This window comes from Pristis pectinata, chromosome 2 (genome assembly GCF_009764475.1).
Source record: "Pristis pectinata isolate sPriPec2 chromosome 2, sPriPec2.1.pri, whole genome shotgun sequence".
NCBI classification, from domain to species: domain Eukaryota; kingdom Metazoa; phylum Chordata; class Chondrichthyes; order Rhinopristiformes; family Pristidae; genus Pristis; species Pristis pectinata.
The window spans coordinates 58,903,587-58,930,822 of NC_067406.1; the positions used below are offsets into that span (position 1 = coordinate 58,903,587).

Below are 27,236 nucleotides of genomic sequence, written 5' to 3' on the forward strand. Positions count from 1 at the left end.
CACAGAATACACATGGGATTCATTAGACAGCTCACAACCCACAGATGTGCAGCGGAAACAATCATCCTCAATCCTGAATGACCACCGATTACACTGAAATAAATGATCTCATTATTAGTGATGCCTCACTGTGATCACACCTACAAAAGGATACTAATGAGCAGGATAATCATTCCTTCGACTTCTGAACTTTCCATTACTGTTTCAGCAGGAATCACAGTAGAGAACAGAACTGCTGACCCTGGTCTGACCCAGGTAAATTATTAATTTCTAGTGTGTAGAGATAGAATTTATTTCATAAACAACAGAGAGATTGCAGCACTTCCTTGGAAAGTGAAATCTTATTTGAAGGAGTTTCTCCATTAATTGTATCATCATAGAGCTGAATGTTTGAATAGATAATTTGTTTGCATGGTACTGACAACTACCATCCAAAAATTGGTCAATTGCACTCTCTCTAGTTAGCACATTGATTCCAGCATTTCTGGGGTTTTCAAATGGGACAATTTGAATTATGCAGAACATTCAGAAGAGGTAAAGACTTCCTGATTTATGACATTACTCAACTTGTTAGGCTCCAAAGTATATAATACAGTATCAATGTTGTGATGGAAATTTCTGCAAGCAGTATGAAAGCCTGGGATTTTGGATGAAGACATTAAAGTAACCAACACATTGTTGTCCTATACACTTCTGAGATCTGGATTACTTACTGTAGGCATCTCAAGGTACTGGAAAAATACCACCAATGTTGTCTCAATGTTATCATCAATGAGTAGACCCTAGCCACTCTCTGTTGGCCATGTTGGACTGGCCATGTCGTTTCCATGCCCATCACCAGGATCTCAGAAACAGGCACTTTATTCCAAGCGGTTGTGGGAGATTACCAGGCAATCAAAGGCAAGAATTGAGGGATGTGTTCATAGCTTCCTTGAAGATGTGCAACATCCTCACTAACTCCTGAAAACCTTTGGGCCATGACTGCTCAAAGGGGAGAATAAAGCATCAAGGCCATGCATTGGAAGCACACAGAAGCCCTGTGTAAGGAGTGGGAGGAGTGGACCACCTCACAAACTACCCACCCACCCGTCCCATCAGTTACCTCCAGCTCCATCTGTAAAAGAGCCTGAAATTCCCAAATCAGCCTCATTAGCCACCTCAGAACTACCAGAGTTGATGTCAGGATGCCAGAGATCACCAAAGGTCAAGAAAGATCCCACACATTATCATGTGATTTCTAGAAAGTTGTAACAAGCAGTGATCATTGAGAATTTGGTTCACCTTCAGTTCTATAAAGAAGAAACTCGTGTCAGTGGATGGTTTGTGGATGACATGAGGTTAAGTCAAAGAATTATGACAAAAGTTAGATGGGATTCAATGTGGGGTATCCAGATGATACTATCCAGATTACCATAATATTTTAATAATGGTGAGAGCTAGGAACTGCAGTAAAGGAATTTAGGTGGACAAGTAATACATTAATAAAAGCAAATGAACAGTACTGGTACAGAAAGGAAACAAAGTGGAATCTTAATTGTTACCTCAATACAGATGAACTAATGCTTCTTTTCTACAGAGTTTGTCTCAGACTCCATCTGGAATTCTCAGTTCCAGTCTGGGTATGAGAGGTAGATTATCCTTGGAGGAATGAGACCAGGCTTAAAGAATTAAATTGTGAAGGCAAACTTCAAACGTAACTTGCATTCCCTTGAGTTTAAACAAGTTAGGGATTATCAATCCAACCTTTTAAAGAATGTCAATAAATGAAACTCACGAGATGGGTGTTTGGCTTTTACCACCTATTTTCTTTTCATATAATGATTCAAAAGGGGTGAATTAATGGTTCCTTTCCTGTTATTAAAAACTTATTTGGAAACAAAGATTAGCTATCCAAATCACGTTAACAGTTTATATAAATACTGAGGCATAAAACAAAAAAAGGGATACTTTTGCCTCACTTCTTATTTCTTCTTCAACTGAAACTGCCTCAGTTCTTGATCCTCCCACTCATCTTCACTGCTTTTGGTTCTCTTTTAACTTTCACTCACAGTGAAAGCACTCAGGACAGTTAGACAAGCCAGCAGTCTGGGAACAGTGAATAGTGGGTGGTGGGAGCTTGCATGCTTGCAAATCTGTATTTTGGATCTGATTTTTTTTAGCTGATAACTCGTGTGGGAGGTGAAAGCACCCTGAGTTCAAAAAAAAGTTGACATGTGCTGACAAAGAATAGGCCTCAAGGAGGCATTTTCAACAGGAGTTAAGCAAATTTTAGTGAACGCTGACATTTTTTTGCTAATTATTCTTGTTTTGAAATGCTTTGTTTTATTACAAACTGGTTTGTTAGTTGTATGGAGTTATCAGACTTAGGAAATGAGGTTCTAAGATGCTGCAAGGAAACTAATTGTGCATCAAAGGAGCAGAGAGAGCATTTCTACACTGTTTACTCAGTCATATTAAGAGAGAGAGAGAGAATGTGCAGCTGATTACATGGTACAATTGTTGAAAGTGTAAACACACAAAATTACCTCGGCCATATTTTTCACACATTCCTGTTTGCAACTTATTTAAGGGATAAGTTACCAATTTTCTTCAATGAAAAGTTGCTGTTTTTGTATTTCAGCTAACTGGGTGCAAATGTGACATATGCTGGATTCTTATACATTCAGTGTGATGTTCACATGCATGTGCTAGATTCTTGTACAAGTACCATTTTGTGAATGTTTATCATGGTTAGAGTATGGTTCCCAGTACAGTATGCAAAGTGTATTCCTTATAAGGCGGATATGAGTTATGTAAGAAACAGTGCAGCACTAGTTGCACAGTTGGAGGTAGTCACAGGTGACTCTGGCAGCTTGTGCACATGCTCATTACATTACCCTTGAGAAAGAGGTTGAAAAAGCATTCTTTAGAAGACTGTTTAAGCTTATTTGACATCAGCTTTATGACTCTCCATCACTATCCACTGGTTTTAAGTTAATGACTTGGTCTTTTTTTGACTAAGGAACTGCATAAGATGAAGATCTTGCACTTATAAATTTCCTAAAGTAAATAACCAACTTTTTTTCAAAAATTTCATTCATTTTATTATGATCTGAATAAGATGTTTGAGACATTCAACTTGAAAAATGTACACAACCCTACCTGGTCATTTTTTAAAATGAAACTTATTGTCCAAAACATCAAAAATAACTTTAATATTGTTATATTATGAATCTTTGTTACCACAATTTAACTAAAGGTAAAACATTTTTAGAAATTATTTATGTGAAAGTATATTTTCCTTAATTTATCAGTAGTATTGTACTGTCTGACCACCTATAGGAATTAGTTCCTGGATCAGCCAAAATTTTATGAAGCCCACTGACAAATGTAAAATAAGTGTTTTAATGTCCCTTAATCCCTAACACAGTCCATTACAGAATGTAAACACTAATACATATTAAAGCCAAGGTTCTTAAATAAGGTATGTTTGTTCGAAGACTCTTTATTGACTGCTCTGGTGCATTCCACAAAGAAGACAGTCATATTGCATAATCCTTAAAGGGATGACAGCCTTAAAGAAGCAATTATTGCTTACAAGCATTATTACACATGCTGTAATAAGAGTGAAGTTATCTTGTTTCAATACTCCTTTGGCTTTGGTTCTGATGTTATTAAACTCCTTGATTTTGGCTAAAGTTGATAGTTTGCATTCTTCAGTGCCCCAGATAATACTACTCTTTAAATTGCAAATCTAGTCTGTTTCAATGTGGCCTATGCGTATTGTTAAAACAGTGGCTACTGGCCCAATTTAACACATCCTCTTTATCTCAAGGCCTAAGTTTCAGGTGCCTTCCTTGTTTGCTTCAAAAATCAGCTGTTTCACATTCTAGTATTTATTTTTATTATACTGCTCCCAGTTCTCATTATTTCTTATCCCTTTGGGTATTAAACAATTCTCCTTGATCTTTATATTAAGTTCATTGGAGGCTGGAACTGAAAGGCAAAAATATTCACAAGTATGTAAAACCATGATTAGCAAATGTGGTCCACTTTAAAACCATGGTTTAGTTTTGGCCACCATACACATCTCCACAATCCCTCCCTAATTTACCCAATCCATCAAGTCACACCACACCTTGGCACTTTCTTTCCCTTTCGCAACTGGTGAACTGGTTATGTGTCTATGACTGTTATATCTATAGCTCACCAGTTGTGGGGTAAATGAGACCAATGGACCAATTTACCAAGATCTGCCACCTGTTTTTTAGATGCGAGCAGCAGATAATATGGGCATATTACAACTCTTAGACTATAACCTATGATCCCTTTTAATTGCAATGTATTCTTCTCAATCATTTTCACTTTTCTGCCAGTAACACTCTCAGTACAGTTTGCATTTAAACATCCATCCCATTGTATCAGGCACTATGAAGAACGGGAGTTCACATTGTTGTGGAAAAGGTCAGCCTTTGTGTGCTGCTGCAAAAATTTAAAGGAACATTCAGATGTGTAATTAATGCAACCAGGGTTAAGCCATTTGATGGAAAAATGCACAGGTTACAAATTTGGCACTGTTACTTCATGAGCCATCCCACCAAAAATTTATATTTTGTTCATACATTTACAGAGTATAGGCACTGCTGGCAAGGCCAGCATTTAATGCCCAGTCATAATTGCCCTTGTGATAGAAGTGGTAAGTTTCAACAGTTTGAGTGGAGAATATACTTCTACAGTGCTCTTGGGAAGGGACTCCCCATGTTAAAACTCAGTGAATACGAGGGAATTGAACATATTTCCAAGCCAGAATGGTGCATAACTTGCAGGAGGACTTAAATGTGGTGTTCCTATGCACCTGTCGCAACCCTTGGCGGCAGAGATTGGAGAATTGAGAGCTGATGTTGAAGAAGCCTTGGCAAGTTGCTGCAGTGCATCCTGCAGATGGTACACACTGAAGCCATGAATTGTTTATAGTGGAGAGAATGAAGGTTTAGGGATCTTGTTCAGGATTTAAGTATATTCCTCTACCTATATATCACAGAAAAAGAGTCTGGAAATGAGGTAGTGATGAATGCCGTAAGAAATCCTTCTATGCATCAAAGAATATTCCAAGTTAACACTGCCCAACATTTTTAACCAAAAATTTGAACTAAGTATGAATGGCACAAACAAATTTTCAGGTATAAGACTGCATATAAATCCCTGACATTTCTAATTATGTATACGCACATACTTAGTTGCATGAAGTATGCTTAGCTAATCACATGTAAAATAGGAAACAAAGTTAGCACAACGCATGCACTTTAACTTATCTTAAATTGAACAATTGTTGCTGCTTAGGGAATTTGCTAGAACCCAGAAGGTAGATGCAAGATAGCAATAAAACTCAGGCCTCACCCGCAGCACCATATTTCTGGTGATTTGAGGATACTGGATGAGCACCCAAGGACAATCCACCACAGGCTGAAGAAGGTTAATTTAGAACAGTATTTCAATTGTAGAGGCCCTCAAGTTATTCACAGTTGGGGGAAAGGAAAACAGAGCTTCTGTTAAGGTTGGGGATGAGCAAAAGCAGGCAGGGCCCAGCTTCATAGTTATAAAAGAATATAGTAAACTTCTTAGCAGTAGTCCACAGCATTTCCTTAAAGAAAAAGTGGTTAGAGCAATGAGGAATAAGTAAGCTTGAGTGAAGGAAGCTCAGTAGTTTGTCCAGTTCTGATAAATTTTTGGCTAAGGTCCTCATATAGTTATCATTTAACCTATAAAAGAAGCCTATTAACCATAATAGGCTGCCAGAAAGCTATGAATATTTTCTGGCTCAATCTCACTCCTTGGCTTAGGACATGGGACATATTTCAAGCATCTAAAGGGGAGGGAGTGAGGGGTGGTGAAAGAGAGCATCAGAACAATTTAACATATGTGTCATATGTTATATTAGTGACATTGCAAGACTTGTATCTTGTTACCAGCTTTCCTCTATGTTGTTGGAACATTAAGTGTGGAATGTTTTGTATGCCTACTGGTCTCTGTGGATGTAAAGAATGCTGCCTTTAGCTACTAATTTGAATTACTGGTTATATTCCAGTATTATAGAGGGAAAGATGCTGAGCCAACAGGGATTTCATGAGCCAATAAGCACAACTACTGCATCGTCAGATTCATCAGGAAGCAATGGCACTCCAAGTTCTTCTGCAGGGCCACATGCAAAGACTGGCATCACAAACTGACTCCATTTATGAAGATTCAAGCTTATTTAAAGATCATTCAAAATAAAGTAAAAGAATAGCAAAGTGATAAACCTTTTAAAAAAAGTCTCATTTTAATACCATGAAACAGTTTGCATGGACAGCCCCATGGACGTTTCTCAATATAATAAGTTTCTACTCCCAAAATACTCCATTCCATTTGGGCACCCAGAATTATGTTAATAATATTCCATTAAATAAGCTTATGCAGGTGGTGCAACCTTTGGCTTATTATCAAAAACAAAATCCCCATGAGAATACCAGTTTATACATAATTTATGCACTTAAATTTAAACACAGCTCATCGAAGGCTCCCTCCAGGGACTAGAATCCAGATGTCAATCCTGTCACTTATTTCACTCACTCGTACCCTTAAGCAAAATACAGTCCTGATAATGACAAAATACTGCTGGTAGGGAAACAAGTATAAGAATGAATACAGCATATTCAGCTAATATTTATTTAATATATATAATAATATATTAAACTAATAACCAGGGGTTGAGATTAAGGCTGATTGCAAATCCTATTAAATGTACAATATTGAGGAACACTTTGCATAATGATACAATGTGGCATGGAGTGAATTTGTGCAGAAAAATTTGGAAGTGAAACTGGGGGTAATGGACTCAATAGGGACTATAGATTCATTGGGAGCTAAATCAGATAGGTCCTGACTAAGGCACAGGGATTGGGTTACATTGTTAACACAGACACCTTGCTTCTGATGCAAGCAGTGCTTGCATGTTGTCCTTGATAATGTTGGTACAAAGTGGAAGAGTTGTTTTGTTCCTATACCAGATACACACAGCAAAGGCAATGGGAGGAGATGGCTGTGGTTGCCAATGCCAGCAGTCAAGCCCTGAGGTCTGATGGCAATGATGCAAGACTTCAGTCATATGCCCACAATATGTGAATATATCTCATGGTGCTATACCCACCAACTGCATGACTAGCTTCAGGCACTGCTCAATGCACCACAAAACCATCTTCACCCACCATCTCCACTAATCAGGTTTGTACTTAGCGTTCACATACTCTGTACACCTTCAATACATGCCAAGCAGAACTACTGCAACCCTTGCACCACACTTTAGAAATTTCAAACAATTATGATAGGTCATCACCTAAATTAAGTACAATATTTATCAAGATAAATCCCTATTTCATGAAGGACATAATGGTGCATGAATGCAGGCAACAGCAGCCAACTGGTGGAAACTAGCACAGCATGTCAACTTCCTCCTGTGGAGGAGCTGTTGCTTGTCATCACTGAAATGGTTGTTATTGAGTTTGTCATCAGCAGCAGAACAGAACCCACTGTAGCTGACAGTTCTCACATTCCACTTACCCCCCATCCCACAATCTTAACTGTATGTGCACGATGTGACTATGCACCTCTTGCCTCTTCCATACCACCTTCCACTCATTACATTCCTACCTTTGTGAGTTTCTCTTCCAAAAATACTGCAGCCCAGTCAGGTGGTATAGAAGAGTAAGAAGAGATTGATTATGAAGACAGATTTTAACTTGATTTAACACTCCCAGGTCTGTAATTTCCTATTTGTTGTTATTTAAGGAGATAGTGATGATCTTATTGAGGGTGTCCTGCAAGGTGACCTCTGATGTAACTTAGCATGTGAAGTGGTCCTACAAGATGACAATGGGTTGAACTGTACAGGTTAGCTACAAAAAAAAACTGCTGGTATCAGCCACTCATATCTCAGGATTCCTTGGCCAGCTGTGCAACCAAGATCAAATATGAAGGTCTGAAATATCCCAAAGGTCAGATGCAGACATGTCTGGTTGTCCATTCTTTAGCCCAGTGGCAGAGCAATGACTCACTGAGTAGAGAATCCAAATGCACTTTGCATCCAGTCCTCGGCTTTATGCCAGAAGGACAAGCGTATAAATGGCAGTCATATTCATTTGAATGGGATTGACATTCCTGTGGAAAAGGATAAGGGTAAGTACATGCTATACTAATTTCATTTTATTTTAACATCTCAAAATATTTATTAGTTTTCATGCATTTCTAATCCAATTTATATATTTTTAGTCATTTTTATTATAATAATATCTAAATGTCTCTAGTTATCAGAGATATTTAAGAACTATTAAAAACCCTTTGAACCTCTGCATCTGACACAAGTGTGGGCAAGGCAGGAAGTTTGGGCAGCAGACTTGGTCCAGGATGATCCAGCATCCTGTCTTTTTTTACTTGAAATATTCAAGCATCCTGCAGCATTAACTACAATACCATTATAAATACTTGTGTTACAGTGACAAAACATATCAATTCTCTTTTAAGATGCACTTTTCTAACACCGAGAAATTCATCCTTGGTTGGTAGTACTAAACATGCAATGCGGTCGTACTCACTCACTGCTTTCTGCTGTGGAAATTCATTTCCAATGACTTAATATATTATGCACTTAGTCCGACTGAATTTCTCACTGTAGGTGTTTCCATCCTTTACAATCACAATTTAAGAGCTGGCTGTGCAATAAATAATAACTAATGAAAGGATTTGCTATCCTGACTGGGTTTCCTTCTGACTATCACCAAGTTCAATATTAAAATTATATCATTAAATGTTCCATGCAACATCATTTTATTTTAATTTGATGACCAACTGAAAATTATTGCACAGTGTAAGTTAAATCGGTACTCACAAGATGAACATTCAGTCAATTTGTCAGCCTTTGCTTTCATACGTATGGTTTTGCACAGTTGCATCTCTACCTCAGTAATGCAAAGCAGCAATAATGGTGTTACTTTAACATGATTTGGCTCTCCTCAAAGGAACTTTCAAGTTAAATCTTATAACTAACAAAGACACTGTAAAGTAAATCAACTGAATTTTACAGTGAGTGCAAGTTTGGATAGATTTCGATTACAGTATTTATAGGAAGTTGGGGATTTGTACTTTTGATGTGTCAGACTTGGCTCAATGAGAATACTTCTCTCTCCAAAAAAATGCTGAAATAAGCTCTACTCCAAAATCTTGAGTATAAAACTTACCTGTCATGACTACTGTTAGAGGTACTGTAAAGTGTCCCAAATTTATATCTCTACAGCTGACATTAAAGTTAAACTAATTGATAACTTTATAATGATTAGGCTGCATCTACAGTATTGCATTCAGTTCTGGTCGCCCCATTGTAAGAATGTTGTGACGCTATGGAGAGGGTTTAGAAGCAATTTATACCAGAATGCTGCCTGGATTTGATGGCATGTGCTATAAGGAGAGGTTGGACAAGCTAGGGTTGTTTTATCTGGAGCGGCAGAGGCTGAGGGGAGACCTGATAGAAGTTTAGAAAATTATGAGAGGCATAGATAGAGTAGACAGCTAGTATCATTTTCCCAGGGTCGAAATGTCTTATACTAGAGAGCAAGCATTTAAGGTGAGAGGAGAAAGGTTTTTTACACAGAGAGCGGCGGGTGCCTGGAATGCATTTCCGGGGTGGTGGTGGAGACATAAACGATAGAGGCATTTTAGAGGCTCTTAGATAGGCACATGTATATACAGAGAATAGAGGGATATGGACCATGTGCAGGCAGAAAGGATGAAGGGTCATTAGCTTACTTAGTTCAGCACAACATTGTGGGCCAAAGTGCCCAGTCCTGTGTCAATGGAGGAGTGATTTTTGTATGTTGTGGCAGTTTCCTTGTAATAATATTTCTGCATAATATTCTGATTTATTTCCTATAAGCTGCTGCTTCTAACTATTGATGCAAATACTGAATTTATATCAATGTCCCTAAATAAGGATACTGTGGTGAGGTCCATTTTTTTACATTATTATACATAGCTAAGTCATATTAATTGAATATATGAAACTTTAGTAACAGAAGTGGTCATTTTGTTCAGCAAGTTACTACTTTTAATCAATCTATTTCATAACCCCACACCATTCTCACATTCATCTAATACATTTTCTCTTCAATTACCATCCCTGGCAACTTATTCCATGTACATTGCCATTTGCATGATTTATTTTGCTTGTGTTTAGTAACGTAGTTTTTAAATTACATTCCATGGTTTTTGAACCCTTTGCCAATGAGAAAGGGTTCAAAAATCATGGGACATAAATGAATCATTTTTTAACAAATGTTTTCATAATTTACTCAAAGTACCTTCCTTTAAGGCTTCCTGACCACATTGTTTATAATACAAACAGTAAGTACAAGAAACACCCAGCAGGTCAAGCAGAATCTGTGGAAGGAGAAGCAGAATTGACGTTTCTGGTTGAAGACCCTTCATTAAAACTGGGAAAGTGAGAAAACAAGTTAGTTTTGAGTTGCAGATAGGGTGAGCGAGGGATGAATCAGACAAAGGGGATATGTCTGATAGGGTGAGGCCAGGTTTGCTGAAGTGATTCTGATGTTTGCAGAGCTGTCTGTTTGGTAGGTTAATAAGGAGGGTTAGACAGAAAGAAAACAAAGAATGGGACATGTTAAAATTATGAAATGCAAGTCAGAATTGTCCCTAAAACCTGAAATCAAAAGGACAATGCTGGAAATCCCCAGCAGATCAGGTAATGTCTATGAAGAGAGAAAAACAGATGTTAATGGACAGTTCTGATACAGAGAACAATTATCTAAAATTTTTTAGTTTGATATCGAGTCCTGAAGACCTCAACTTGCCCAGAAGGATGATGAGGTGATGTTCCTCAAGCATATGTTGAACCTCATTGGAAGTGGACAAAAGGCCACAGACAGATAGGTCAGAATAGGAGTACAATAGAGAATTAAAGTAAAAGGAAACCTGAGAGTTTCGCATTGCCACTGCAGACTGAACAGAGGTACACCGAAAATTGGTACACAGCCAATCTGCATTTGGTATCTCCAAAGGAGAGACCATATCGTGAACATCGAATTCAATGCAATAGATTGGTTGAAGTGCAAATGGATCACTCATCCATCTGAAAGGATGATTTGGGTCACTGGATGGTGAGACAGGAAGAGATGAAAGGATAGATATTGCGTCTCTGGTAGTTGCATGAGAAAGTGCCCTCAGAAGGGAGTCATTGGTGGAGAGGGAAGAGCGAACAAGGTAATCATGAAGGGAATAGTCCATTTGGAATGCTAAAAGGGGAGATGAGAGGAAGGTGTATCTGGTTGTGGAATCTCATGGAGGGTGCCAGAAATTGGGAAGGATGACCTGCTTATCGTGGATGCTGGTGGGGTGAAAGATAAGAACGAAGGGAACCCTATTCTTCCTCTGTACAGGAGAATTGTTGAGAACAGACGTGTGAGAAACAGATGAGATGTGGGCTCTGTCAACTATGGAAGAGGACAACCTAGGATTAAAGAAGACATCTCAGAGGCATCAGTGGAAATCTTGCCATCAGAGCAGATCCTTGGAGCTGGAAGAACTTGGAGAATAGGATGGAGTCCTTACAGGAGGCAGGGTGGGAGGAATTATAGTCACAATAGCTGTAGGAGTCTTTGGTCTTGTAATAGATATTGGTTGCTAATCTCTTCCCTAACTCAGAGACAGAAATCTAGAGAGGGATGCACAAAGTCAGGGTCAGACCACTTGAAAGGGTGGAAACTGGCAGCAAAAGCAATGAAATATTTAAGTTACATATGAGTGCAAGAAGCAACACCAACACAGATGTCAAAAAACTGGAAAAAAAGTTGAGCGAGGGGTTCTGTAAAGGACTGAAATGGGAACTGCTTCAAGTATTTCACAAAGAAAGGTGCTACCTTTGCCTCCAATCCCATTTCTTTGGGCCCCTGAGAGTACGTTCAAACAATTCAGTGCTTCATGAGGTACTATTCTCATCACATCCTAAGATCCATGCTTAATGTCATGGGCGGGCACATGCATGCTTTTCGCCCCTCTCTGCAACAACACCAACTCACTAATTCTCAAAGCCGTCCTGGTCTCCAGTTTCATTTTATTCGAACCAGTTCTCCATCCACTAGCATATTCATTTGCCTGGCTGAACTTGTTCTCACATTGAACAAGTTCTCATTGAACTTCATTCATATTTTCCAGATCAAAGATATAGCTATGGGAAGTCACATAAGTCCAAGCTATGCCAAGCTCTTTGTAATAAACCTGGAACAGTCTTTGTTTCCCTCTTTATCAGATACCCTTCCTTCCGCAAATCATTTTCTGGTACACTGATGGCAGTTTTTGTGCCACTTTATATCATAAAGAACATAAAAATTGCAGTACTTTTGCTAGCTATTTCCAAGCTTCTCTCACTTTGTATCTTCCCTTTCTGGTTTTCTCTCTCTCTGTTCCTGGGGATTAGTTAGCGACCAAAATCCTTGATAAGACCATGAAGTCCCACAGCTATCTTGACTATATTTCCTCCCACCTTGCCTCTTATAAGTACTAAATTTCATCCTTCCTTCATCACCATTATCACTGATCTGATGAAGAGGCTTTCCACACAACTATCTTAGGTGGACACCTTGGTCGGCATGGATGAGTCTTGCCACAGGACCTATTTCTGTGCTGTATGACTCGATGACAAGTGCTTCTGGGATGCCTTCCTTTTTCCTTAACTGTGGCTTACCCTCTGCCGTAGTTGACAGAGTCTTCAACCTCTCTCTCGTCTCATCTATTTCCCGTATGTTTGCTCTCATCTCCTCTCCTCCCAGCCAGAACAAGGACAGAGTTCACTTCATCCTCAACTTCCAACCCCCACCAGTCTTTGCATTCCATGTATCATCCTTTGCAACTTGTGCTATTTTCAACAAGATTCCATCACCAGACACATCTTCCCTTAACCTCTCCTTTCTCCCCTTCATGACTCCTTGGTCCTCTCTTCCATCTCCACCTATCACTTCCCTTTTTATGGCACTTTCCCAGCAATCACAAGAGATGCAACGTCTCCTCTCTTCCCACCAGCCAGAGACCCAGACAGTCTTTTCAGATGAAGCAGAGGTTCGCTTTCACTTCTTCCAATCTATTGTATTACATTCAGTACTCATGATATGATATACTCTATATTAGAGAAACCAACCATAGGTTGGATGATTGCTTAATGGGCACATCTTTTCAGTTTTCAGGGGCAATCTTGAACTTCCAGTTGCCTGTCACCTTAATTCTCCATCCCAATCCCACTCTGATCTATCTTTCTGGGCTTCCTGCACTGTTTTGAAATGAATCAATTTAAGCTTGAAGAAGAGCAGCTCATGTTCCAAGTTGCAATCTTCAGGACTTAATATCAAATTCAACAATTTCAGATAACTTGCTTCCTCCGCTTGCATCAGAACTGGCCATTTCTGCTGCAACATTATCCACCTGTAATATTAACTCAGTTTTTCTATCTGCAGATTCTGCCTGATCTGTTGAAACCTTTTGGTTTCGGGTTTCAGCAACAACTCAGTCCTGCATTTCACAGTCTTAACACATCCCTTTGTTTGTTTTTAATCTCTCCCTTTTTTAATTGCCCTCATAAATAGTGGAATCACTCAGCAACCTGTGTCTATCAGAGTTATTTGCTTTGCGTGGTTCATCATTCCTCCACCCTCTCTGTAATTAAAAACTAATTTGTTTTCTCAATTTCTAGGTTCTGATGAAGGTCTTTGACCTGAAATACTAACTACGTTTTCTTTTCTGAGCTGCTGAGTATTTCCAACAGTTTCTGTTTTTATTTCAGATTTCATAAGAACATAACAAAATAGGAGCAGGAATAGGCCATTTAGCCCCTCAAGCCTGCTCTGACATTCAATACGATCATGGATGATCTGCTCCAGGCCTCAACTCCTCTTCTGTGCCAGATTCCCATGGCCTTCAATTCCCTGATCTTTCAAAAAATTATTTACTTACTCTTTGAATATCTCCATTGATCTAGCCTCCACAATTCTCCAGGATAGAGTATTCCAGAGATTCACTGCCCTCTGCAAGAAGAACCTACGCACCTGTTTTAAATATCTACCTCCTTATCTTCCAACTATGTTCCTTGTTCCAGATTCTCCCACTTGTGGAAACATCTCAACATCCACCCTGTTATGCCCACTTAGGATATTACATGTTGCAATAAAGTCATCCCCCATCCTACAAAACTCCACAGAATACAGGCCTACTTTTTTTAGCCACTTTCTCATCTTCCTCAATTTTCTCATCTGAGAAACTTTTTCATCTGAGGAAGTACCCTAATAAATCTCCTTTGGACTTCTTCCAATGCCCGTATATCTTTTCTTAAATTAAGGGACCAAAACTGTGCACAGTACTCTATGTATTTCCAGCATCTGCAGACTTTCGATATAATATTACATTTTACAATTTCTTCAGATAACTATTAATGTTCAACAATTTCTTTCTACTGATCCATTCAACCACAATTATACCCTCCTCATAAAACAGTGGTTCATTCACGCACAATTACAATCTCTTAATCAGCTGACTAATATTATACATAGTATTTTGGAAGCTGTTTAACTGGTTGTTGTTTTATGTCACCTCTGTATTTTGCATTTCATTCGTCTGCCAATAGAACCTAGATTCCTGATTTTTCCTTTTCAATGAAGCTTTCATTACTACCTCAGCTTCTTTCCTGATGAGTATACTCCATTCAAAAGTACTTTCCCCTATGATTATTCCCGAGATTAAAATTATAAGACTATCTAAAATTAATCATTATGTGTCAGCCTACATCACACATTTTTTTCTAAATTACATTTGTAATATTTCTCAGCATTTGTCCTGCCTCCAATTTGTAAACATAAACTCTCATTTTAAATTCCTAATAAACTTATATTTATTAAAACAGGAATCTTAGACTAACACGTGCCCAGACCTTTTTATAGCTTGGAAATTTAATTTTAAAGCTATGTCCATATTTTTAAACCAATCTTTTTTTCAATGTGCAAAGGCACAACATTTAAAATCTTATGGGGCGCTAACCATTCTGTTAACATGGGACTGTTAAAAAAAGAATTACACATATCCCACTATCATTTCACCATCAGAGCCAGCATACCAGAATACAAAGCCACATCATTCATGCTCCTTGCATACAAGGACGCACTCACTGCAACATTAGCTCATTGGGCCAAGTTACATCAATGTGCACAGGCCATCTGGCCTTGGACCAGAAAAATTTCATGTAGAGTGATAAGGTCCCCCCTCCTGGGAAAATTTCACTGTTCAACGAAAACAGTTTATGGGTAAAAAAAAGAAAACAGTTACCATGCATTGTCTTAAACTGAATTCTTTTTTCAATGGTTCTGCTAACGCAGCCTAATTTCTTGAATTACCATAAGTGGTAAAAGATTATAGCCACAAAATTGGGCAACAAAGCAACATTGTTTCAGTTCTGTCTGCACCAATTTGCTTCCAATTTTGTTTGTGAATAGTATAGGTTACTACCTGCAGGTTCTATTCCAAATCATGCATCATTCTCAGCTGACAATCAGTCCTTTGTTATGGTTGGGTCTAAGTATTGGAACTGCCTACTAAATAACACTGTAGGAGTACCTTCACCACAAGGTCTGCAACAGTTCAAAAAAGTGATTCCCAATCATTTTCTTAAAGGTAATTGGAATTGGCAATAAATGACCATATCTGTGGAAGAATAATGAAAGGGCACTGAAAGCTGGACAGTGAAGACAGCTCTTCTATTAGTAAATCACAAGCAAACATGAATAAATTCATCCCCAAGATCAGAATATAACCATGATGCACATAATATATAATGTGATGATTCCTGGTATCTGTTGAAAAGTTTCAAAGTTTTAGAATGGATAATATTAAAATTACAGTCAATCAGTAAATGGAGAATCCCTTAGAAAGAATAATCAAAGGAAAAATAAATAGGGAAGGAAGTTAGAGTTAATAGAGAAGAACTAGCATGGACTCGATAAAGGCAAATCATGTTTGACCAATTTAATTTAATGTTTTAAGGAGGTACAAAGAAGGTTCATGAAAGGAGTGTAGTAAATGTTGTCTGTATGGACAGTAGAATTTTAGAAGTTGCAGATTAAAAACTTGGATATGTAAAAAAAATCATAGGTGGCAGAATATCCTGACAGGTGTAGATTCAATTTAATACAGAGAATTGTGAAGAGAAGCATTTGGCAGAAAAATGGAAAGGAGACAATGGGCTAGATTGAGCAACTAAATGTCGATCCATCAGTCACCTCATAGTTGTGGGAGCTATGTCAATCATTTAGCAAATATTGGCACTTTGTTGCCAAGCTCCCAACTGAAAATGACAGGCTAATCCAGCGGTAGGTTCTGCATTCTACAAGGAGAGGGTTCACACATCCAGCTTTCATATTTGGTAAAAATGCCAGCATTCAAGACAATATCTCCCAAAAGCTGACTGCCTGGCAAAATGGGCCAATAAAAGAACAATAAGGGCAATTCCTGTTTCTCCCTGACTGCAGGTCCCCAGTGAACACTGCATTTCCATTTGACTTGACTAAAGAAACAAAATGTTTTGCATAAGAAACTTGATATAGTTAATTGACCCACTATTTTGCAGGTGAGAGAGGGACAGACATATTCTATTTGCCCTTTGTGAAGTATGCATCATTTCAATTTGGCTCACAGTATTTCCAGAATGTGTGTAAAGTTAGCTTTGAGTTGGTGACTTTTATGTTCCTTATTGACTTAATTCCAAAAGGTGCAATTAACAGATACAGACACTTTTGCACAATGGATTACACCCTCCACTCTGTCACAAAGTAATCTTACTGGGACAAACTAGAATGGAGTAATGGGTCAGAATCGACTCTTGTACCGCAGTGTGTGAGCTGGGGGACAGCACCAGGACATACATCCACGAGTAAATGCTTGCAGCCATGCCAATCAATAATCCTACATGGATGTGGATTGCCTGGCTGGAAGCAAGGCACAAAAAGAGATTGAGCATTATGAACGAAGATTCGGTGACCTTGAAATTTCCATGGAGCCACACTTGTCAGCACCATATCCTATACTCGTAATGCCTGGAAATCACAGGATTTTCTGAGACACAATCAAAAGTTACAGGGACATCTTGATCAGCTGAGTAAGTGGGCAGAAGAATGGCAAATGGAGTTTAATTCAGATAAGTGTGAGGTGTTGCATTTTAGAAAGTCAAATCAAGTTGACATTTTTTCCTGTGCTGTAATGTTCTATGTTTTAAGGTAGGACTTCCACAGTGAACAGCAAGGCCCTAGGGACTGTTGTAGAACAGAAGGACTGTGCAGTTCAAGTACATGGTTCCCTGAAAGTGGAATCACAGGGTGGTAGAAGGCTTTTGGCATACTGGCCTTCATCAGTCAGGGCACTGAATATGGAAGCTGGGAGGTCATATGTGGTTGTAGAAGACGTTGGTGAGGCCACACTTGGAGTATTGTGTTCTGTTTTGGTCATCCTGCTGTGGGGAAGATGTTATTAAACTGGAAAGAGTGTAGCAAAGATTTTCAAGGATTTTGCCAGGACTTGAGGGACTGAGTTATAGGGAGAGGTTGGGCAGGCTAGGACTTTATTCCTTGGAGTGTAGGAGACTGAGAAGTGATCTTACAGAGGTGTATAAAATTATGAGGGGCAAAGATAGGGTGAATGCACTCTGTGTTTTTCCCAGGGCTGGGGAACCAAGAACTAGAGCACATGGGTTTTAGGTGAGAGGAGAAAGACTTAATAGGAACTTGAGGGGCAACTTTTTTTACACAGAGGGTGGGATGTTTAGGGAATGACCTGCCAGAGAAAGTAGTTGAGGCAGGTACAGTAACAATTTTAAAAAATCAGTTGGACGGGTACATGGATAGGAAAGGTTTCGAAGGTTATGGGTCAAATGCTGGCAAATGGGACTAGCTGGGATGGGGCATTCTGGTCGGCATGGAACAGTTGTGCTGAAGGTCCTGTTTCCGTGCTGTATGACTCTATGACAATCCCTCCAGAGATGACTTCTGCAGGAACAACAGGATTGCAGGTGCAATTCATTGATAAGAAGATGGGGTTGAGATCAAATAGGTTTGTTGACAAAATGGTCTTCTCGTGAACATTTCTTACCCTGTATGGCCTCTGCATGACTCCTGTGTACCCAATGGTAACACTGTTGGAATACCGGTGAGTTTTCCTCAGCTAAAATAGTGGAATCTCTTGGGTGTCAGTAAAACTGTTAGCGGCATGGGTAATGAGATTTGACCCAGTAAAAAACACAAACATAAAAAGGAAAATTCAAATCTATACTTTCAGAAGAATATATGTTGGAGAGGACTCTGAGAGATTAAGTTGATTCTGGAGTTTACAGAGCTAATTTATAAATAGAGGCAGCTCTCAGCAGTATTTAACTTATCTGAATTCTATTAAGATTATGCAAGCTACTTTTGTTCTTGTGCCAGGTCCTCTGATTAATATCAAAATAACTATCACCTTAGGTATGCTGACCACAGCACCACCAAACAGTTTACCTTATGATTATTAAACATTACTTAATTAGACACCCACTGAGGTCCTGACCAGTTTTCTTGTTCATAAAAACCATTTAATTGCATCCTAGAGCCTGAGAGATTCTTACACTATCAACCATTTGAGAATTTCACCACGTTGCTTTGTATCCTATCCTTTGATGTGCAACATCTCATGGCTTCCTAGGTCACAATACTGACATGCTGCATGTAATAGGCATTTGAGTATTCCATTAAGGCTATGATCACACACTCCCTTATAGCTTCAGATAGAACTTCTCAGTCCCCTATGGCTGTCTCCTGCAATAGAGAAAGTCAGTATGAAATATTTCTTGACTACCTTATGCTTAGATATTGTCACAAATGGGATCAAAAAAGCTGAAAGCCTGATAATGAATAACTAAAAATGTATATGAGCTACTCTCAAAGACATAAGGTGTCTCTGTTCAAATATAGGATTCCTTGATTTGACTACAATTCCTCATTTAAAAATAAAGGCTTCTAGAACTCCATGAGGAGGAACTTATTAGTTTGTTGTACTAGTCCACAAGAAGCACAAGAAGTTTTTTTTTACACAGCATGTAGACAATTTGAAGAAATAACAGAAGTGTGGGAATAAAGGAATCAAAGACTATTTGTCCACATAAAAAAAGGAACAAGATTTTTCATGATTTTTTTTCTGGTGTGACTTTAAGATCCTCTAATATCTAAAAAAGTGTGTCCTTGAAATTACCATGATTTATTTTTATTGCTGTTACATCAAAGATGTATAACAAGCACTGCCAGGATTGATTTGAGTTCTAATGTTCGTAGGGGAAAGGAAAGGAAACAATTAATTATCAGTGTGGGGTAGGCCAGTGGGGCATTTGTACTCTTCATAGCCTCATAAAAATAACAGAAAAATAGTTTTCACAGTTTTTTTAGAGGAAGTTCCAGTGGTCCCTTAAAGTGCCTACTCTTTTGCCCATTCAATGAGTGCAAAAGAATAGAGTGCATGAGGCATGGTCTATCCTCTTGACCTTAAAATTGCAATCAGGGTTCTGTGTTGGTCACACAATCCTGATTTGCACATTAGAATTAACACCCAGGAAATCTGAGAATCCCACAGTAGGAAGAAGAAAACTTACCTGAGTGAACCAATCAGGTGAACCAATTAGCTTGATCATAAAATTGTCTTTATTATTATTAGATCTATGCTTCAAGCATGATTATATGTTACAAATACAACACTAAATTAAAAACTGCAAGGAGCTTGGTTGCCATTTTATTTGTGTTTCATTTTTGTTCATTTTCTGGACTACTGACAATAGATAGATGCAGCTGATTTTTAATGACTATTTCTGAATTCAATGTAGTGTTAGGTTAATATTAAGACACATGCAGAGATGAGTTTTCCATTTCAATATTAGGTTACATGTGATGTAATAGGTTACATGTGGAATCATTTTCTCATGTAGGTTTGTGAAAAAAACCTCATAAAAAGGTTGCAAGATATAATCAAGTAGCTTAAAATCATAAAACTTTGCTTTAGAAATTTGAGGACAATATTGCAATCCATAAAGTTTGTAATTTTATTCAATCATAAAATGCTTTCTCTTCCTTTTCACATGGAGCAAACGTAGGTTTCTCTTTAATGATTAAATTGAGTAAATATTAATTTCTTCAGAAATGTTATTTTACTTTGGTAAATTAGAAACAAAGAAACTAAAATTTTTGATTAGATGCAGAATCCTACCAGTTCTAGATTAGTGTTATTCTCTTTATTGGGCTCCATCTACTTCATAAGTAGAAATTATACCTGAATGGGAATGAATGGATAAGCAATACTGAGCAATTTGCCAGTTAGTATAAAGTACCTTTTTATCAAATCTGAAATCAAATTGTAATTGCTCTCTCTAAATTTCAATTAAGAAGACACACTAATCTCGACAATTGTAATCACCAAGAACAAGTTTAAATACTTGCATCATTTAGGTACCTAATGAACAGGAAGCACACAATTTTTGAAAGAATGCCAGCTGTGTTCAGTACATTGCTCTTGCTGGTTTATTTTGTTATTCTATTTGCTACCATTACTAGTAGTTTTAGATTGATAACTATGCTGCTTTACAGATGATGGGCAAAAACAGGAAGAATATTTTATATTTGGGCATTGAACACTGAAAATTACAAGGTACTGCTGGGTGCATTCAGTCCTCAGGGATCTAGGCAGTAGAATTTTTTCCCTCTACTGCTTCACTCTATCCTCTCCCTCAGTTATCTGCCTTAAGTTTTCCATACCCTCTGACAAACTTCTGCAGATGTACTGTTGAAAGTATCCTGACTGGTTACATCATGGTCTGTTAAGGCAATTTGAATGCGCAGTCACATAAAGAAGCTGCAGAGAATAGTGGACTCAGCCCAATACATCATGGGCATATCTCTCCCATCATCAGTAGTACCTACATGAGGCTGTGCCTCAAGAAGGCAACATCCATCATCAAAGATCCCCACCATCCAGGCCATGCCATCTTCTCACAGCTACCATTGGGCAGGAGGTACAGAAGCCTTAAGTCCCACACCACCAGGTTCAAGAACAGCAACTTCCCTTCAAACATTTGGTCCTTGAACCAACCTACACAACCCTAATCACTACCTCAAAATTGCAACACTACGACCACACTTTGATCACTTTGCACTACAATGGACTTTTTTTTGTTCTAATTATGTTCTTTCTTGTAAAAATTGTGGGCAAGGTAGTGTAACGGTTAGCGTAATGCTATTACAGAGTCAGCGACCTGGGTTCAATTCCGGCCACTGTCTGTCAAGAGTTTGTACGTTCTCCCCGTGTCTGCGTGGCTTTCCTCCGGGTGCTCTGGTTTCCTCCCACATTCCAAAGACGTACAGGTTAGGAATTTGTGGGCATGCTATGTTGGCACCGGAAGTGTGGTGACACTTGCGGGCTGCACCCAGAACACTCTATGCAAAAGACATATTTCACTGTGTGTTCAATATACATGTGATCAATAAAGATATCTTATCTTAATTTATGTTTTTCTTGCGAGTGCTGCCTGTATGATGCTGTGTGCCTGTGATACTGCTACAAGAAAGCTTTTCATTCCACATGTGCATACATGAACTTGAGCTTATGACAATAAACTCAACTTTTGACTTTGAAATATATTGCTTAATGTCAAATTTTGCTCGTTAAAACTCCTGTGAAGTTTCTCAGACATTTAATTGTACATAAATGTGCTTTATCACTGCATTGCATGAATCTGAACTTGCAATTGTCATGAAGGATCTCCGAGCAAAATATTTACCTGACTTATTAGATTCTGGAAGCTTTGCAGTTACATTCAATATTTTCAGCATTTCATAAGCCCAGCAAAATGTTGGGCAATATTACACCCACATCCCATAAATGAATTAAAAAATCACTATTTCCCCTATCATATAAAGAGGTCATTACTTTAGATATAGATTTTAAGGAGGCTCTTAAAGCTGAAAATGGAGGGTTGAATCACAGAGGCTTAGGGAGAGAATTCCATCCACTAGGGCCTTAATAAATGAAGGCACAATGGCTAATTGTGTCTCATGAAAAATCAATGCATGTAAAAAAAACCCTGATCAGAAAAATAAGAGCAAGAAATGATTCAAAGAAGTTGAAGGGTTTAAATGGAGCCAGAATGGTGGTTCTGACTGACTGTTACTCCAGTACAAATTAATAGGCACATTCCCATTCTTTGAAACATGTTGAGACATTTGAAGACATTTCTGCCACTGATGTATAGTTCTGAGCTTGCTATTCGTTTTTGGTTTCACAATATTGTTGACTCGGCAATGTAGTTCACCTTGGGAAATCACAGCTGCCTAGCTTATGGAATCAGAAGTGCATCATTTTGTCTTGCTCAAGCACAATCGATAAAATTATAGATTATGTCAGGATATTGACAAAACCTTCAAGGGAGTACTTCAGACACAATAATGAAAAAAATATTGGCAGAAGTTTCTCGCATAATTTATTTACAAATAATACAGTTCAAATGTTGTTTCTCTATTTTAAAAGTGAAATTTCTATTATCCTTAGATATTTATGTCAGATATTTATCAGGAGCTTTGATACCAAGATTACATATTAACCTGAAGAGTGATGGAGGTGTACAGTTTCAAAATTCTTACTCTCATACGTGACATTAGGGGAAAGAGTACAGTTGAGATGAAGCAGTTTCTCAAACATTTGAATTGTAAAGCAGATGAATCTCTGCTTTTCTGAGTACCTGCATACATTTTACATTGGTAGAAAGGTCTCAATTTTAAGTTGACAGCAGATAACATAAGTGTTATTCTTAAATCTTGGAAAAAAAAGCAAACTTTACAGGACCATGGACAGCAGCAGGCGTCACTGGAGAATCCACTGCTTCTTGTTTTAAATTGTCCTACCCGGTGAACTTTAATTGAACCTTCAGCTGTATTTTCAGCTCTAATTGATAGTTCAATGGAATCTTGTGGAAAAGAGATTAGGGAAGAAGTCTGGTGACTCCTTCAAGGAGTTGTGCCAACAACTTGAAGGGTCAACGTAGAAACCATGTGAGGATTAGATGTGGGGGAGGGCATGGAAAATATCACAATAATGCGTCTATGTAACTTCATGAGCTGATTGAAACAATCTTTTAAAAGCAGGACCAGACTTGCATTGTGCATGCCATCTCCACTAGTAATCTAATGCACACCACCCCCAGGTAACGAACGGGTTCTGATCTTACGGACGTCCATAAGTTGCTTTTATCCATATGTCGGAAAATACAAAAAAAACACACAATATGGTAACCACACCTCCACTGAATTTCATCAAAAGCACATTCAGACTGATACGAAAGAACAATTACTAGAAGTGGAGATAAAGAGAGGGAGAGGGGGGGAGAGAGGAAATGTTCGCAGGAATGTATGTATGTACGTACATTGGACTTTTGAATTTAATATTATGGGAACTCATTTATATGTAGAGGTTGTCCATAAGCTGGGCATTCATAACCTGGGGATAGATTGTAGGGCATTGAAGTCTGTGCATCTTCAGATATTGAACTGAACAAAAAGTGAATGAGATTTTCTTTCACCTGTTTCCTTGTTTGGTCATCTATTTCCCAATCAAATTAAGTACCAGGCAGTAACAGGGCAGTGTGCCTTTTAATTGGAATTTTTAATTGGAATGGTAATTGTTTGTGGGAATTCAGTGGTAGAGAGACATGTATTTGTCCTCCACAGCAGCCAAAATATCCATTGTAATATAAATGTTCCTTGTGGCTAATATGCAAGCAATGAAAACAGAGTATTTGGATGATGCTGTTCCTGGCCAAGGTACAGAAGCTTTAGGAAATATTATACATGCAGGTTGCTAGTTCCTTGAAATTAATATTACAATCTTATTGAGTTTACTACCTCAGGTCTCTAGTAGCAATAAACTGTGAAGCAGTTCAGAATCTGAATTTGTCTTGCACCCAACTATTTTATTGAACTTAGAAAGGGAAAACCTGCAGATGCTGGAAAGCTGATATTAAAAAAAAGCAGAAATTGCTGGAAATGTTCATTAGGATGGGCAGCATCTATGGAGAGAGCAATATAGAGCTAACATCTCAGGTTGATGAACTTTCATCAGGGCTGATGGTGGATTATTGATGACACATTAACCTATATTTTCTCTTTTCACAAAGGTTATCTAACCTGTTGATTTTCTTTAACAATTTCTGTTTTTATTTTATTGAACTGACAGAATTCCTAAATTTCTTTCTCATTCATTTTTGGTTTTGTAGACCATGCATTTACTGCAGCAGAGAATGAGGGAGTTAACAGAATTGATCCTCCACCTGCCTATCAAGGATGTACTGGCAACTTGGCTGCAAATTAGTATGGTCCAAGAAATAACTCTCATCAATTTTATGGGAGCTTCTAGACAACTAAATGGTTGACATCAAGAATAAAAATGTGCTGTGCTGAAGCTGCATCATATTATTTCAATACATCCATTGCAATTTTTCCTTTATGCACCAACTATTAATATGTGAAACTATTCATAGACATACTAATTGCATGTTTGAAGTTGTACTGTTTAAGATCATTCTTGACAGCAATTTAATAGGGCTGTCTTTGGGTTACAAACTTTTCTTTATGTCCAAACTTACAAAACTAACTTTTACATTTAACATTTAACATATAATACAGAAATATGCTTTCAGAAAGTAAGTGTTTTTCCCAAATTACATATTATTTTGTAATGCAATGATACACATATACATTTCATAACATAATCCTTGAGGGAAAAGTCTGAACAGTTTGAGAATGTCAGTAATATTGTGTGCCTGAGTTAGTATTTTCTAAAATCACCAGTTCTTTGCTGATCATCAAATGTGAAATATTTTTTGTTGACTAAGCAGAAATATTGCTTTTGGCTTGTCTTATGTTAAATGGAGGAGGCATATACAGTAATGACACTGTGATACAATATAATTCCCAAGAATATAGAATCACATAACATAATCACAGCACTATAGGAGGGATGATAATAAGATCCCACAAAATAAAAAAGGCATGTCATCTGGAAACCAAATACACACAATATACAGAGTGGAGAGTCACTGGATAAAAGTCTATTGCAAAGTGGCGTCAACTTCAAGGAGTGAAGTTGAAGTTAGTTTGCAATAATGTATCTATTTAAAATGAAATTTTATAGCACCTTTCATGACTTCAACAAGCCCTGAAGTACATTATAATTAATTAAGTACTTTTGAAGTAAAGATCTGATGCATTTATAATTTTTCTGAACATGATAATAGAGGATTCAAGGGAAAAACCTTGTCTAAGTACAATTTGTTTTTGAACAGTAGAAATGAAATTGTGAGTTGGAGGTTTAGTGCATATAACTGTGAGACATAAATTGGCTTATCTGTCATTCTGCTGTGTTGAATGATCAGAGATTTCCTTCGCTTGGGAGGAAAAATGTGATTTATTTATTTATCTATCTATTTATTTATCTATATGTTTGTTTGTCTAAAATGTAAATAATATTAATGTTTTAATTATTTATAACTATTTTAACAGTTTCTAAATATCTCTGAATATCAGGGACATTTAAAAACTGTTTAATAGTCTCACAGGTTTTGACAGGATATTACGCTCAGCTCACAGTATTGGCTCCTGTCAAGGCTGCTAGTGTGTTCCATGAACAGAACATCAGCACCACACACCTGGAAGCTTATTCACCACTAACGCATCACCATGACATGTCTTGCCAAGCAACTACTGGGCAAGATGGGGTCATCTCCTCTAGCTCCCTACATCCAGCCCATGTAAGTGTGGGCTAGCAGATAAGTAGGCAAATCCATTGTCATACAGCCCAGCCCATTGATTAGCTCATTGTCACTGGTCAGTAAAGCAAACCTATCACAGGTCTTGAAAGTGGGATTTTCAGATTCTGGGATATCCAAAGATAAATTGATCCTGGGAAGCTCTGTGCTCATCAAAATTTGTCTGCCATGAAAGATCTGATTTTTTTCTGTACTTTTTAACTGGTATATTATTTCTGTTATTAATGATAAAAACTTTGCTTGAATACCTGCAGATGTACTTTGAAGTGTGTTTTTATCTCCAAGGAGTCTCTTGGCAGTGTATCTAAATTAGCAGTGAGTACATATTTTGTCATTATATGCAGAGGAAATCCTAGTATATGTTAATACTTGTAAAGGGGCTATGAAAGCAGATCAATATCTGTAGGTGAGCCCCTGCACAAAATAAAATGGAAAACTATTGCTGTGCAAATATTGACCAAGCCTCCTTATGCTGGCAGTAAAATATCTTTAAAAGAAGAGTAATACTAATTGGAAAAAGTAAATCTGTTTACCCTTACATCAGAAAGATGTTTCGTAGATAAGTTTTGTGCTCTAGGCATGTTATACCTTTGTTTGAAGTGATAATTAGGATAAGCAAAATTAAGAAAATCAAGCAATCGCAGATGCTGGAAATCTGAAATAAAAAGAGAAAATGATGGAAACACTTAGCAGGTCAGGCAACATCTATGGAAAGGGGAACAGGGTTAACATTTCATGTTGAAAACCCTTCAGTAGAACAGGGAGCGAGAGAAACAAGTTAGTTTTAAGCTTCAGGTAGTTTGGTGGGGTGGTGGGTGGAGGGATCGGTAAAGGCCAGGATTGCCAATGAGAATAAACTCTAACTGACCCCATTGACCTTATGATCTCATGGTCAATGGGTTAATAGGGCCATTTAGAGGACAAGTGAGCATAAAAGCTTGAAAGTAAGGGGAGTTAGAGAGTGAGAATACAGATAAAGGAACATAAAAGTTGTGAAATGTTGAACTGTAGGATATACCTATCAAGTTAGGCCATGCTAAGATAGAGGAAAACTATGCCAATATCAAGGTTGGGCTGTTCAGCTCTGCTATAGGCAGAGAAAGCACATTATCTGAAGTTTTCAAATCAATGTTGAGTCTGGAAGGCTCACCATGTCCAGACGGAAGATAAAGTGCTATTCCCTCAGCCTACATTGGGCCTTGCTATTACAATCCAGAAGGTCACACACGAATCATTTATAGAAGGAGCTCACAGGAAGCTCATGGTTGTACCTGTGGACAACTGAGTACAAGCTCTATGCAAA

General features: G+C 38.0%; 1 protein-coding gene across 2 annotated transcripts in view; it reads right to left on the minus strand.

The window, feature by feature from the left end:
- Positions 1 to 27,236, minus strand: part of tusc3 (tumor suppressor candidate 3) — a 290,240-nt gene that overhangs the window by 56,227 nt on the left and 206,777 nt on the right. Inside the window, exon 9 of one of the 2 annotated variants that reach the window (XM_052041470.1) lies at positions 20,329 to 20,391. The exons of the other annotated variant lie outside the window; for it this stretch is intronic. Within the exon in view, the coding sequence (XP_051897430.1) occupies positions 20,354 to 20,391 (38 nt within the window). The 3' untranslated portion in view covers positions 20,329 to 20,353. The remainder of the gene's footprint in view (positions 1 to 20,328; positions 20,392 to 27,236) is intronic. 2 annotated transcript variants of the gene reach the window in all.